The 15,879-nt window shown below is 38.5% G+C and overlaps 1 protein-coding gene across 2 annotated transcripts; it reads left to right on the forward strand.

The window, feature by feature from the left end:
• The first annotated feature begins 473 nt into the window (after positions 1 to 473).
• Positions 474 to 8,175, forward strand: slc13a5b (solute carrier family 13 member 5b). Of its 2 annotated transcripts, XM_086261912.1 has the most exons (12): positions 474 to 621; positions 1,356 to 1,484; positions 1,566 to 1,702; positions 1,894 to 2,114; positions 2,236 to 2,416; positions 2,511 to 2,633; positions 2,770 to 2,982; positions 3,101 to 3,207; positions 3,314 to 3,435; positions 3,827 to 3,988; positions 5,097 to 5,234; positions 6,015 to 8,175. In XM_086261912.1, exons 1-12 carry the CDS (start codon positions 523 to 525, stop codon positions 6,138 to 6,140), a joined length of 1,758 nt encoding a protein of 585 aa, XP_086118038.1. In that variant the 5' UTR covers positions 474 to 522; the 3' UTR covers positions 6,141 to 8,175. The 2 variants fall into 2 exon arrangements, with proteins under 2 accessions (XP_086118038.1, XP_086118037.1); XM_086261911.1 differs by having other exon boundaries at positions 1,356 to 1,702.
• The last annotated feature ends 7,704 nt before the right edge of the window (positions 8,176 to 15,879 follow it).

Below are 15,879 nucleotides of genomic sequence, written 5' to 3' on the forward strand. Positions count from 1 at the left end.
CTTTGTAAAACTAACTCCAAAACCCTTTTGTTAGACAGTGACCAAGAAATTTTAACTTTTAGCATTTTGAAAAGTAAACCTTATATACGTTTATTGAATTTCAAGAAAGCCTAGCTTGAAAAGTAAAATACTTGGTTGCATTATTTGTTGTGTCTCTTGCCTGAGCAACAGCAAGACTGAAGTCTGTCAACCGCATTCGCCCCTTTCTCCCCCGCGGGGGTGATAGAGGTGATAGACCTACTGTGGTGGGGAATCCTCGGTTTCAAGATGGTAAATGTAAAAGATGTAAACTATTGTGGTTATTACGTGGATGAACTTTTTCACTTTTAATTGGTCAGTACTTTAGGTCAGTAGTTTAGGCGTTTGCACCCCCCCCCCCCCCCCCCCCTCTCTCCTCATTACGTTTCTCGCTCTCGCTCTCTTTTATTTGCGTGGGACTCCCCCCCCTCCCTCTTCTCTCTTCTGCGCCTCAAAAGTGCCATCCACGGTGCAAAGTCTGCTTTTCTCCATTTTCCTTTCAACATGGCATTCTTGAAATGCCTTTACTCTGTCAAAAATGAAGTGATCCTCTTCATAACTCCGTTACTTCTTCTTCCACTGCCTTTGGTGATCGGGACACAGGTATGTAATTAATCTGCGTTTGGCTTAAAACTAAACACAGTGATAAGAAAGGATGAAAGAATAAAGTAATTTTAATGAGAGAGATGTTACTTACTTGAAGAACTTGAATGAACTGAAATTAAGTGAGATTTTACCTTTCGCGCATTTTAATTTGCACTAGGTCTTTTGCACCTGTTGATGCGCGGTCAAGTGCACAGCGCTTGGAGCGAGTGCACGAGAGCTGTCCAGTGTTGGCTGGTGTGTTCTCCGGTTCTGTTAATTTAACTTCCTTTTGGTAGCATAAAGCTTAAGCGTGGGGCCACAGAGTAAAAAGGGCTCTTTACGCGTTGTGGGTCACAGAGACAAAAAAAATCACAGGTTGCAAGCATGTTATCACTGGCACAGGTTTAAATGCGAAGCATTAAAAAAAAAGAAAAATCGGTTTTTCAAGCAGCTGATATTTAACCAGAATGAAACAATTCTAAATAAGATAGTATCATTGACCATCCAAGTTTTGTCTAGATCTCACTTATATTATCCCGACAGATGTAGAACCTGGCGATGAGACACTACAGATTATCTTATCTTCACCCTTTGAACTATCATAGTGTCTCATTAAAATTGCATCATAATTATTGATCTTAGCTGTTTATGAACTTAAGTCAGATTTTCATAGATAAGTTGCTGACACAGACTGAATGTAATGTCTTTGTTTTGTGCAGTTGTCTGTATGTTATAATTTTTTCTTATTGCAGGTGGCAGAATGTGCTTATGTGATAATCCTGATGGCAGTGTACTGGTGCACAGAGGTTCTACCTCTGGCTGTAACCGCTTTGCTTCCAGCTCTCCTTTTCCCTTTATTTGGCATCATGGAGTCCAAAGATGTAAGTAAGAAAAATATGCCACAGTGTATAGGCTTATTTATGTGTGCATACATCTTATCCAGTGTGATCCCTTTGTCTCAGGTGTGTATGCAGTACCTAAAGGACACAAACATGTTGTTTGTTGGAGGACTCATGGTTGCTGTAGCCGTGGAGCACTGGAATCTGCACAAGCGCATAGCTTTGAGGGTGCTACTCATTGTTGGTGTGCGTCCAGCACTGTGAGCGGTTAATTACCTTTCAGATCTGTTATGACATCAAAAGCACAGATATGATGTAGATTAAAAAAATAATCCTTTCACTCCCATCATAAAACTTTAACATACTTCATGTTCTGTCCCAAGAGCACGAAGAGCACCTTTCTGATTTTTTTTCTTAATTTACTATTAATTTTACTCTATCTTCTTGGCAGACTGATGATGGGCTTCATGGGTGTAACAGCATTCTTATCCATGTGGATCAGTAACACCGCTACCACAGCTATGATGGTGCCAATTGTCCAAGCAGTGCTGGAACAGCTAAACACCAGTGAGCCAGAAATGCCTCAAATCTTCAGCTCGGATGAGCAGGTCCAAACATCAGAGACTGACAATAAAGCTGATTCACAAACAGAGAAACAGAATGAGGGACAAGGTGAGCCCTTTGTAACTTGTTTATGTTTGGCTAGGACACAAAATCAATAAAAATCAACAGCGTCAAAGACTTTTATAAAGCTGCTAGTAGCCCCTTTTTATTTCTTTCTCTTTGTTTAAAGGCCCAGTAGTAGTGACTTTCTTAGATGCCACGACTGAGGCTGTCAGGCATAAGGAGGCAGCAGAACGGCGGAGAATGTGTAAAGGCATGACCCTGTGTGTTTGTTATGCTGCCAGCATCGGAGGAACAGCCACACTGACAGGAACTGGTCCCAATCTGGTGCTCATGGGCCAGATGAACCAGTGAGTGTCCTCTTATCAGTTATTAGTATTGTGCCAATATTTCAATTCATGTGTATTTATATATTCCTCACGTTTGTATTTTCTTTTGTATTAGATTGTTTCCAGAAAACGGGGACATTATTAACTTTGCGTCCTGGTTCGGTTTTGCCTTCCCCAACATGATCATCATGCTCACACTGGCATGGCTTTGGCTGCAGTTTGTCTTCATGGGATTCAAGTGAGTTTGATAATGCTTAAAGCCTGATTATAAGTGACAGAGACTTGAATCACCACCAAGAAACTTTTTACCGCACTAAGCCTGTGAGTGAGTGTAGAAGTGACACAAAGACTTTTCTTCCCATGTGATCCTCCAGCTTTAAGAAGACATGGGGCTGTGGGGCTGTGAAGACAGAAAAGGAGATTGCTGCATATAATGTGATCCGTGAACAGCATCGCCTGCTGGGGCCGATGTCTTTTGGAGAGATAAGCGTCCTGTGTCTCTTCATTTTGCTCGTGTTGCTGTGGTTCACAAGGGATCCAGGCTTTGTCAGTGGCTGGGCAACAGATATCTTCAACTCCCAAGCAGAGTTTGTATACATATTTTTATGAAAAACATACAATTCAACACCTAAGTTTTATTCATTCATAAATTTACTTTATAAAACTGTGGTATTATTTGATTTTTGCTTTCACTCCATCCTTCAGGTATGTATCAGATGCCACGGTGGCAGTCTTTGTCACAGTCCTTCTCTTTGTTCTGCCCTCCAAACCTCCACGCTTGTGTTCTTTTAGGACACATAGTTTTGACATAGGTGAGCCATCATTTCTGAAGAATGTTGTGTTTCCCATTCTAATAAGTTTGGGAAGAGTAGGCTATGCTGTAATTAAACTTTGATGATTCGTTTCTTTGATCTGTAGCATCTCATCAAACTGCTGGCCCAACACCTCGTCTCCTCAGCTGGAAAGCTGCCCAAAAGAAATTACCTTGGGGTATTGTGCTTCTTCTTGGAGGAGGGTTTGCTCTGGCTAAGGGCAGTGAAGTAAGTTACAAAGGCAGTTGTTAGATGCAATGGTTGTGGGGCCAATAACAATCTTTCAAGAAATTTTGAACTTCACAATAGCCATTCAGTGTCTTGAGATTCTGATTCTACTAGTTTATTTTAGAGGCATGAGGATTCATAGAGATGTTTATCAAATCGACCAGCTATTTAATCTGTTTTTAATGGTATCAGCATCATGCTTTTTTCCCTTTAATCTCCTAATGCAGTTTTAAAGTTTTATGCAAATTAAATGATTAGTAAATCTCTGGATTCAGATGTTTTTGGTGTTCTGCACATACGGTTGCATTGTAGCAGATGCAATATATTGTGACCAAACCTGAATCACAGTCTCCTCAAAGTAAATGTGCACTTTGTTTTGTTGTGTCTTTAGGTGTCTGGACTATCAAAGTGGATGGGAGATCAGATGGCTCCTCTGCAAAGCATCCCTCCCTGGGCAATTGCCATTGTCTTATGCCTGCTGATTGCCACATTCACAGAATGCACCAGTAATGTAGCCACTGCAACGCTCTTCCTACCCGTCTTAGCTTCGATGGTAAGCAAGTGAAGCAGTATAGAGCAAGTGAAATATAGGTGGTGTGGGAGAGGACAGAAAATACTGTTTGGGTGCAATAGCTCAGTTAGGTTAAGTGCTTCCTAGCGTAAATTCTTTCCCCCAGCTGGAGTTCACCATTGAAACTACTCCCAGTGAGAGCTGGTCCATTTTCCCACGTTTTGGTTTGGTTACCCATCTTGTTGGTCATTCAGGCTGAATATGTTTGGCCCCCTTCTGTGGGCCCCTTCTCCCATTAATAACCTGCCAAACACCAATTCAGTCCAGTGCCTTGTAACAGTGCCCTCCCTGCTGCTGCTTCTTCTGAAGAATAGCATTTCTGTGCCCACTAGCTGAGCACTGGAGAGAATGCCAAAACGAGGTCTGAAATGCAAGTAGTGGTTTTCACATTTATTGATATCTTGAGGGAAAAGCCAAGTAGATGCACAAGGATGATCAACCCTTCTGTGTTTAGCCCTTGAAAATACAAACAGAAAGTGAAGAAAGGGAGAATAGGTACTTTAGTCAGATTCACACAAACAGTTAAAGGCATTGTGAGAACATTTTGTGGCAACGGTGGCTTGTGTCATGTCACTTTGTGTGTCATCCTGTCAAGAGACTCTTTAGCATTTGATTTAGGCAGAAACCCTGTGACAAGACAAAATACTGTCATCCTGGTGACCTGATATACAGCTGAAGTTTAACAAAGACTAAACATAAAGTTTAGGTCTTTTCACCCTTTGGTTATTTTGAGAACCAGAAATTACTGTGCACTTGTAAGCTAGTGTGCTGCAGGACATGTAATTCAGAAGCAAATTCCACTGAGTAATGTCTTTTGCAACTTTAAAGTCTGCCATTATCTCCACATATGTAGTACGTTTCTATTTTAAATATCATGACTCAGCACAGGGCCAGCAGGAATTACATCTTAATTACACACACCTAATGAGAGTTTTCCCTGCACACAGAATTGCATACATTTCATTCTGAGTTATGAGCTGGTGATTAAGGTTGCAGAAAAATAGCCAGAAAGAGTAGTGGAGGATGTTGTGATCAAGGCTGTATTCATCCGTGAGTCAGACTGCTGATACCTTGTGTGTGATTATTACAGTCTCAGTCCATTGGAATCAACCCGCTGTACGTCATGGTTCCTTGTACCCTAAGTGCCTCATTTGCCTTCATGCTGCCTGTCGCAACTCCTCCCAATGCCATAGTCTTCTCTTATGGATACCTTAAGGTTGCTGACATGGTAAGTACGACATTGGCTTTGGTATGCTTATTGTGTAAATTACATGTTGCAGTGCTGTGACTCTGGGACCAATGTTGAACTGCTTGGTCTGCAGAATTTACATTCATAAAAACGCGGTTGTGACCAGAATCTCTTAAGTGACAGTCACATTTTGACGATAGCTGATATTAAGGGTATTCTTTAGTTGTGTTCCGGCTGCAGAAGTGAAGCAATATGTTTCCAAGTGTTTTACAATAGTAAATGTTACCACTAGAAAGTTGTAGCACATGATGAGTCACTCTAAGTAGCCAGTGTAATCTGCAATCGATTTAAAATATCGTTTTCTGTCACATCCTTGTATGGTTATAAGGCATTTTTGATGAGTCAGATTAAGAACATTTTCTGTGCAAGCTGATACAGTTTCAAATCAAATTAGTTTGGTATGTAGAATTTGCGTCTCAAGGTCCCCTGCCATCGACTTTCCAGGAATGTTAAACAAGTTTAACACCTTCCGATCAAACTATTGTTGTGGATTCGTTACATAAATATTAAAGTGGTAGAATACAAAAAGAGTGGGCACATCCAAAACACTTCCATGGGTTAAAACATAAACTTAAGAAAATCTGAGAGATAACATTACAGTACATTTAAAGAAATATTCCAATCTACATACTGTGGGACTTCCTCAAATACTTCATGACTTTAGGGATAATGATCTTCTCATGCAACTTTCAGCAACAAATACAGATGTTAACAATAAACTAAATCTTGAAATGACTGCATTCTTTTCTTCTCCACCAGGCCAGGACAGGATTCGTCATGAACATCATTGGCATTCTTTGTATTACACTGGCCATTAACAGCTGGGGTAAAGCAATGTTTCACCTAGATTCTGTCCCTGCCTGGGCCAATGCCACTGGGGTATGAGACTGGCTCTGCAGTGAGAGAGGATCCATGCACAAGCCGATCCACAGGTGCCAGACTAAGACCTGTGGTCAGAGGGATGGTATTGGACCACGCAGTGAGATGCATGTGTCCAATTGGAGTTAGGACACAAGTCTCATGAGGCTCGTTTTGATTGACACTTGAGTGAAAAAAAGTGGTGATCTATAAAATTAGGGAGAAAAATGATTCAACTATATGAAAATATTCATTTTCATGTAATTGAACTTTATATATACATACATAATGATGTTAAACTTCAAATAAGTTTAGATCTCTTCTATAGACCTATTACACTATTTGAATCTCTTATAATACACATTTCTGTTATTCAGTACAATGGAATAACTGAAACAATATATTGGGACTATAGTGTCTGTAAATTTACGCTCCTTTATATCCTTAAGTGAACCAAATGACATCTTATTTTCTTTTTATCAAAGAAAATTAGAGGAAAAGGAGCTATTCATATAGTCAAAGTTATTTAACATGTACCCATGTGTTTATAGTAATAAGCCATATTGTATATCTTGATGATGCAACTTGAAAATATTTGACGTACTTCTTTTTTTATTTAATTTTCCTTCTATGCCGCTTCTGCTTTACTTTACAATATTTCAGAGAAAGATATTTTCACTTTCACATTTGTCGGACAGCTCCAGTAACTGGTTACCTTTCAGATTTTACACTTAAAGAAATCTTTGGTTTTGTAAAATATTATACATTGATACCTTGATAATGAATATAAAGTTTAATACTATTAGTGATAGAAAAAAACATTACTTGTCAATACATTAGCAGTAATTATCCGTTAACTTTCATATAATATGACACTGACAAGAGCAATTCAGCTGCTTAATTATTACTTTTACTACTGATACATTTTTGGCTCAAAATATGTATTTTCATAAATAAAATACTCTATTTTAGGACATTTAAGGAGCGGATTATAAGGCGCAATATCGATAAACTGGTCTATTTTCATACATAAGGTGGACAGGATTATAAGGCGCATTAAACAAAACATGACTGATAGCCTTGAGTTTGAAATCCGCTTTGTAAGCATGTCTCTTAACAGGTGCCATTTTTGGGTCCTTTTACACACAACAATATTATTTGGAAGCACAGTACGTATCACTCCGCCAGGCTCCTGACTACGGTAGCCGTAATGCTCAGACAATCCATCAAGTAGTACGGTCAAGTCATACTAAAATATTTTGACAGGTTTTTGAGCGCCGTGTACCACATAAAATCAGTTTCAGGTCAGTAAGCACAACCAGAATTAATACTTAAGGCACACCGATTATAAAGGACACTGTCGATTTTTGAGAAAATTAAAGGATTTTGAGTGCGCCTTATAGTCCGAAAAGTATGGTTTTAAATATTGAATGCTTTTTTGGTTGTAATTTGGGCAGCTTAAAAAATATATAAACTGCAATATTTTCTCAATCACTCCTGTGCCATACAGAAGACTTTGCAAGTGAACATTTCTTAAGAGATTTGAGGTAACAAAAGCTAATGGCTTGGTTGGTGAACTTGGTATTTATCAGTTCAGAGCTAATACTGTATGTGCTGAATCAGACTTAGAGTTGGCTATGAATAAAGGATAAACTTTTTATCCTATCAAAGCAAAGGCTGTATGTAACGTGTACAAAAAGGATGGCTTATTGTACTGTAAACACATTTGAAATGTTTGAGTCAGTGCACGCTGGAGAGATTATACCTCTCGGCTGGCCTGGGAACGCCTTGGTATTCCCCCGCATAAGCTGGAGGAGGTGGCTGGGGAGAGGGAGGTCTGGGCCTCTTTGCTTAGGCTGCTGCCCCCGCAACCCGGCCTCGGATAAAGCGGATGAAGATGGATGGATGGATGGAGTCAGTACAGTTTGTCTCACAGCAATATTAATTGTAAATGAATTGCAATGAAGTGGTATTTAGTAATAACTGCATATAGTCTACTATTCTCTTCAGTTTCAAGACTTTTGCACATGTCAATTTATATAAAAATAAATAAATAATACAAACAAATCCGTTGACGTTTCTTTTCTGTTCAAGGACTTCACATTAGATGTTCAATAACAATTAAAAAAGACAAAATACATCCAAAGTGCAGCTGTTTTCCACACACAGCATTTTTTTAAATTGAATGGATTTAATTGAATGAGGCGGGGAATTCAGTGATGTTTGTGTGAGAGAGACTTGTCAAGATGATACACTAGATTTAAAATGATTTCAAATGTGAGAAACTCAATTTGGCTGTTATTAACTGTAATGCTGTCTATTATTTTAAAAAGTGAGGATGGTTTATTATAACAAAAGCTCAGTCTGAGCTGTCATCTCTCACCATCATCCAAAACAAAATTATCAGATTTTCATCACCATGCAACTCTTTCTCAACAGCATATGACTATTATCCATCTTTTAAAGGACAAGTATGTTTCGCTGCCTCTTACTTATTGGCCTCTTGTCTTATGTATAAAGCTGACATGATCCTTTAAACACAGCATGGAAAGCCATAATGAGCCTGGACTTAAAGGCCACACCTAATGGCAAGAGGCCTATGACATTGTAATCTGAGATTAAGGTTCAAGGCAGGGATATCGTTAAACATTGTTGTGCATCATCAGCATTATGAGCTTAAAGAAGCTCATAAGAAGCTCTTACGTCTCCATTTAAAGATCTGCCAGAGAACTTTAATATCACCTCGTAAGTGTCGATCATTATGTTGGGTTTCTGTTTTAAAAACATGACGAATGGTAATCATAAGACTCTGCATACAGGGAAGTAAACGTCAACAAACCCTGTTGTTGGTATGGTGTGACAGTAGAAAACATGGCCAAAAGGTAGCAGGAAGAAAAAAAAATATCAAAGGATCACATCAAAGTTCTGACCCCATTCTTTTGGGACAATTAAAATGTTAGATGGTTTTTGGTTAACAAGCGGTTGGGTGCATAGAGCAGTTTAGATCACTATGATCTCGTGTCCCACTGGGAAGGAAAACTTATGTAATTACAGTGTCTTTCTCTCCTTTTGCTCCCTCTGAGCTACCCACTCATTATCCAATTGCAACACATCGTCTTGTGTCGTGGACTATATTATTGGCTATATATACATGTAAGGCCTCGGCAGGAAATTAAACCTGCGAACTGTTCGCTTTGCTAAGATTTTGTCCTACTGACTGCACAGGCAAGGACTCTGGTGAAGCTAAACACGCATTTCTATGAACCCATTATAAACTAGGCTTTCTAGCTGCAGAGTAAGCAAACTGTGAGCTTAATGAATGACTTCCACAAAAATATAAAGTAATTAGGGAGTTGGGAGTATGTAGAAGAGGTCAAAAAAGGAAACTTTGTATTTCATCCACTTGCATTTGGGAGCATTTTGTTGATGAGAAGGCTTTTGAAAACCACATTGCCCTTTCACCTCTTCTGTATCAGTTACATATGAGCACAATATGCTGCCTGTCCGATACAATCAATCCTCCCTTGAACATAAAGACCTGTGTGTAGAGATGGTTTCAGTTAGCAATTGGAGTATCCAATTAAGCTTTGGACATGAGTGAGGCCAAAAGCAAAAAAAGATCCAGAAGAGGACAGAGAGCTTTTTCATTGCTTACTTTAGGCCAAAGTACATCCATTGTTTAATGGGGATGGGTGGGATTTGGTGTAAATGATTACACTTTTATGAACTCTAAGACAGCAACAGTCAGTAATGAAGACATGTTTTTATTTTAAGGTACTAAGACAAACACTGAATGCAAACGAGCAACGAGGAACAAAGTACTATCGACTGTGTAGGATTGAAACCTGGAGCTGATTTACAACCACGATTCTCAAATCAGTTTTGCCCGGTCTCTTTTCACAGTACTCTCTTTAGCTGTATGTGACTATTAGGATGCTGTAAAATGTAAATAGAAACAGAATACAATAATTTACAAATATAAACCAATGATTTACTCACAGCAGAATATAGAAAATATATATAAAAAAAAATTGTTCTCTTATGAGAAAAATACTGGATGATTGTTAATTTGATGGCAGCAAAAAGGATTCTAGCTGCTTAACAATCCTGCGTCTTCTTTGTGATATTTTTCACTTTATGATGCATCAAATGTTTTTGATTGGTGAAAGGTCTGATTTGTAGGCAGGTCAGGTTAAGCATAGCTATTAAGCTAGCTGTTGTAATAGCATGACGTTTAACATAAGGACAGGGCATAAACAGGCAATAAGAGTGAGATAATAAATATACAGTATATACACATTGATGGGGCCTTTCTAGATCTGCAAGCTGCCAACTCTAAAGGCGATAATGCACCCTCATGCCATCGGAGATGCATGCTTTTGAACTGAATGTTGATAACAACATGGATAGTCCCTCTCCTCTTAAATCCAAAGAATGCAGGGTTTCACATTTTAAATTCTGGTTCATCCGATGACAGAACAGTTTTCCACTGTGCTTTAGTTCATTTGGCCAAAACAAGACAAATGCATTTCTAGATCATGGCGGCTTCTTTGCATACTAGAGTTTTATTCTCGATTTCTGGATGGCACATTGAACTGTGTTCACAGACAGTGATTTCTGGAAGCATTCCTGAATTCATGCAGTGATTTCCATTAAAGAATCATGGTTGCTCCTAATGTGATTGTCATTTTTTAACTTGTTCCTTGCACACAGATTTCACACAGAACACAGTGTGAGGCAAGGCAGGATAGGACACAAAATCTAGGACTCAAAGACAAAAACTAAACTTAAAGGTAGCTAACGGCTGATTACAAAACACACTAACTAAAACTGGGAAGGCTCTAGAAATCTAAACTAACTGACAGAACACACAGGAGGAGACACAGGCGATATATATAACAGAGGGAATCAGGGCAGAGAGGAAACAGCAAGGAAACACGGCTGACTAAATACAGGGAACAGAGGAATGAGACAGAGATAAGAGCAGGGGGGACAAGGCTGAAAGAGCGAGGAATGGAGAGGGCGAAAGGGAGAGAAAAACCACACAGAGACATGACTGGAGAAACAGGCAACTAAACATGGAGACAAGACGGACTTCACAGGGAAGCACGAAGCACAAAAACTCAAAACTCCGAACCATGACACCTGATGGCATTTATAAACTATTTAATTGAAATGTTATTCTCCAGGGCTTTCTTTTTTTAGTAGCACTTACTTTTCAGCTTATTGTTGGTCTATCCCAAGTTTTTGGAGATGGGTTATTGCTATTTTTTTCATGAAATATTAAATATGCCTCAGTCTAAACCTGTTATTAAGTACACTTCATAATACCAATTTAACTACAATTTTTAAGTCCTCAGAACAATTTCTGTTCGCTAGTACACAATTTCCACAAACTATCCTTGTGGTGGGCTAGTCTCTCTTGGTGTCTTTTGAGAACTATCACACAGTTGGATGGGTTTGAGAATCTAATGTGATGCAGGATCACGTAGCATTATGCAGCAAAAGTAGGGAAAATTTCCATGAGAAGAAAAATCACGGTAGAGAAAATCTGCTGAAAGCCATCTGGAAATTATATCTCTTGCAGTAGCCTCTCCCATAGCCACTGACTTCAGTGGTTATAACACTTGGCCTAGCAATTTTGTGGTGACACTACTAGTCTTTTTCTTGGTGAAGTGCGTGAAACCAGTTCAGTGTTAGACACCTCATTTGTGGAAAAGAAGTCAAAATGTTACAAGAAAGGTCTCACTCAAATTAAATCTATAGATGGACAGTGGAAAATGCTTTTACAGATTCAGGCTATTCAAAATAGCCTCCAAGAGCCCAGAAACCTGTTTCGCTTACTCTGTTTATTGGTTTAGAAAGTGCTAAAGAGAGCCAAGGCTGAGAAAGTTTGCATTTCACTGAACTTGGGTATGAATTTATTTGGAGAATACAAGCACACAAGTAAGTAGCTATAGAGCTACTCCCAAATATTCATTTGAGTAATCTGGATAATCAATTACTGTCTGTCTGGTTTACTATCTAACTTTTACCTTTGCCAAAATTTTAAATATTCATTATTTTGTTTATAATGCGTTAAAGTTCTTCATTAACAGTCTCAGAGTCATAGTATGTCAAAAATATTGCTAACATTATGCAGAAAAAGGATCGAATCTGGGTCACCTTTAGCCCAGTACACTTGGGAATGTTAATCTGGGCGAGCATGTCAAAATATTTAAAGGTCATGAGCTTGTTAGTGTTAAGGGCACTGTCATTCGCAAGGACTATACTGTAATGAGACTGATGTTTACAGTATTGTCTTTTTTTAGAGTACCTCCATGTTTTCTGGTGTCTTGGTGTCTACTGTACCTTCTGACGGATGAATTCGAGGTACCGCTCGACAAAAAATAAACCATGTGCTCAAAACAGGCTGACAGATGACTCATTGGGCTATATGACCACAGTTCATGTGTTCTTTGCACCGCTTCACTCACAAAAAGGGCATTTTTAGGTGTAATAAGAGGTTGTGGCACTGCAACCCTACTATTGTGTCCCTTTCTCTGAAGTTCTCAGTTGACTGCTTTCATGAAACTAAAAGGCCAATTGAATCCAAGATTGAGATTTACAGTAAGCTGATTCAAAGTTGCCCGACTGTTTTTTCTCTGCATGTCAAAGCTCAGACATATTGATGACCAAAGAGCACTCACATCTGTCCCAAAGTTCCCTTAACCGATGATATCTTTCCTTCAGACCCACAGACCCAGATCACTAATACTGAGCTATTTCAGTGCAAAAAACATGTTGTTGGCAGTTTTAATCTTGGACGCTATTGTGAAAGAGAACTTTGTGATTGTTTTTGTGCTTTTGTGGCCAGAATAATGTCAGTCTAGCCAGAATATAGCCCTGCATTTGTCATAGGGATCAAACCTGCGTGAGATGGATTAGATCTCATTGTACCCAGCGTCTCCTTTTAGAATTTGAAAAACCACATAATTATATTTAATACACCAGTGTTTTACCTTTATCTTCCTCAGGACAATACAAAATATGGTTATGGACCAGATTCTTTCCAAGATGCCTTTAAACAACTACAAATTTCTGGCTACAAGGTGATGTAATTTAAGGCACGAACACACACAAAAATACATTTTTCACAAAATGAATTCACAAAACCTTGATCAAACGTTATTATTTATCCAACGAAGAAGCAAAATATATTTTTTGTATCACTTTTACTCTGATATTGGTGTCATAAGTAGGTCTAATTGCAATTTATAAATCCTGGTAAATTCAATAAATAAAAAGTCTTGATATGATTTAAGCTTTAGTCGTTATTCAAAGAGGCTTACAAAGCTAAATATAATGTATCCAATATCTACATTTTAACATACTATGTAAGTATGAGAACTTTAAAATGCACTGAAACATGCTTTTCTTAAAAACCACAAGCTTAAATAGGAACACAGTAAATGGCTCCATCTGGTGGTGCAATGCACAATCAAACAACAGGCAAAATTACGTCTCGGTGTACTGTATGTATACCACTTACTTAAGAAAGGAAGAAAGAAAGCTTCTAAGGGTCTGACCAGAACATTACTAAACATGGAAATAGAGTTCCAGCTGGCCATCCAGCTCACTATTGCAATTATTTGGCCTTGAAACCGTCAAATGACCTTAATGTAAAGTAGATTTACTGCAGCAGAATAATGTTGACCTTAGCTGGTCCACAGAGCAGTTGAGGCACTGACAAAGGTATAACCACAGGTTTATACCCTCAGCAGAACCATCTTTTCTTCTATATCATCTCCCCTACACCCAAACAGTTTTGTCCAGCTTGTTTTACAGTACCCTCTATATCTGTATGTGACTGTTAGAATGCTGTGTAAAATGTAAATAAGAACAAAATGCAATGATTTGTAAATCTCCTAAACTCATATTTTATTCACAGTAGACTAAGAAAACACATCAAAGCTTTAAAATTAAATATTTTAGTATTTCATGAAAACTATTATGTCATTTTGCATTTGATGGCAGTCATACATCTCAAAAAAGTTGGAGTGGGAGCAACAAAAGGCTGGAAAAGTGAGTAATATGTAAAAGAAACGGCTGGAGGAACATCTCGCAACTGGTCAGCAACATTATGGGATATTAAAAAAACATCTTACAGAGGCACAGTTTATCTGAAGTAAAGAAAAAGCAAACAAACAAAGAAAAATCTGTATCAACAAATTGTAAAAAAAAAAAAAAAAAAAAAAAAAAGCAACAACAAAAAAACATTAATATGTAAATAATGTTCCTCAATGTGAAACTGTGAAGACTAAAATGCCATCATCATCTATCTGGAGAAATTTCTGTCCACAAGGGACAAGGTTGAAAATGTTTGGGCCACAGGTGGTACTGTATTTTAAAAAAAAGGCCATATGCTCTCAGGGATGACCTTTTTCAGGCTTCAGACCTTGCATATTTGAACAAGGCAGTACTAAGCCACATATTGCATCTATAAATATTTGAGGCATCATGAAACGAAAAATACAACAAAGAAGACACCGAACTGAAGAGTCCTGTGTCAAACGAGAATGGGACAATGTTTCTTTCCAAAAGGCACAACAGTTGGTCTCCTCAGCTCCCTGACGTTTATAAGAAGAGGGGATGCTACACAGTGGTAAACACAGCCTTATCCCAGTTCTCTGAGACATTTTGCTGCCATCAAATTCAAAATGACCTTTTTGGGGAGGGGGGGCGGGGGTAAAATCATGGATGGAATATGAAATCACCATCCACTAACCAATTATTCTAAAGTAGCATCCCATCCCTGGGGAGTAGGAGGATCTAAATATTTTCAGTCAAGTCTAAAGTTTTTGTGTAACTTTGTAGCATCAGCAATAAATATAAATTATTACATGCCTTTATTTTTGTCTGTTGGCAGCAAATAATTGCACAGCAGTTTTACTGTCCTAGAAGCATTAAAATATGATCCTACAACAGGATACAGGACTGCATATCAAATTTGATATAGAATAAGCCTGTGCTTGAATTCTGTTTTTATATTGAAACTTTACTCTCAAACCCTTAATCCAATTTTGACGAGTATGTGCGTGCATTCATTTGGCGATGCACAAAATATGTAAAATGTTGTTCTACTTTATTCCAATTTGCTACAAAGTAATTGTTGGAAACACAGAATACACGTCAAGAATACCTGTTAAATCAGTCAAACGTTTCACTTTGATCTGTGACAAACTCAAGCGTCTCTCTTATTGGGACAGTACATTTTAATGGATCCAGGTTAAAGTGTTAAAGCTCTAATGTACAGCCTAGAAATGAACAGCAGCACTCGGCGATTTTACGCATCATTAACTGCATGTAACAGTGTTGGATTTTGCTGTTATGAGTTCTTATGTTCTTTATAGATGTTTAATCAACTTTTATCATCATCTAATAATGTCTGTGATGACGTGTAGATGGCACTTAAAGGGATCTGATCTGTAAAACGCTACTCTTAGACTGCCCAGATACTGATAACCAGCGCCTTCATGTAAACGCGCACGGGAGACCCTCTTTGTGACCGCTTATCCTGATTGTCAGAGCGCAAGATATGCGCCGTTATGCTAAACTAGCTTAGTACCAACAGAGCCAAACTCTCTTCTCCAGCCATCATTTGTATGTTTGTGTGTGTGTGTGTGTGGGGGGGGGGGGAACCATTGTGGTGCAATCTACACGATTCATAAACACGTGGACAGCCTTTGAAGGCTCACAAAACGTGTGGTCAAAGCAGTTCCCAATT

This window comes from Aulonocara sp. 'chitande type north' Nkhata Bay, linkage group LG14, assembly GCF_057382095.1.
Source record: "Aulonocara sp. 'chitande type north' Nkhata Bay isolate Kocher_YH1m ecotype deep benthic linkage group LG14, A_spYH_male_GT1.1, whole genome shotgun sequence".
NCBI lineage: Eukaryota > Metazoa > Chordata > Actinopteri > Cichliformes > Cichlidae > Aulonocara > Aulonocara sp. 'chitande type north' Nkhata Bay.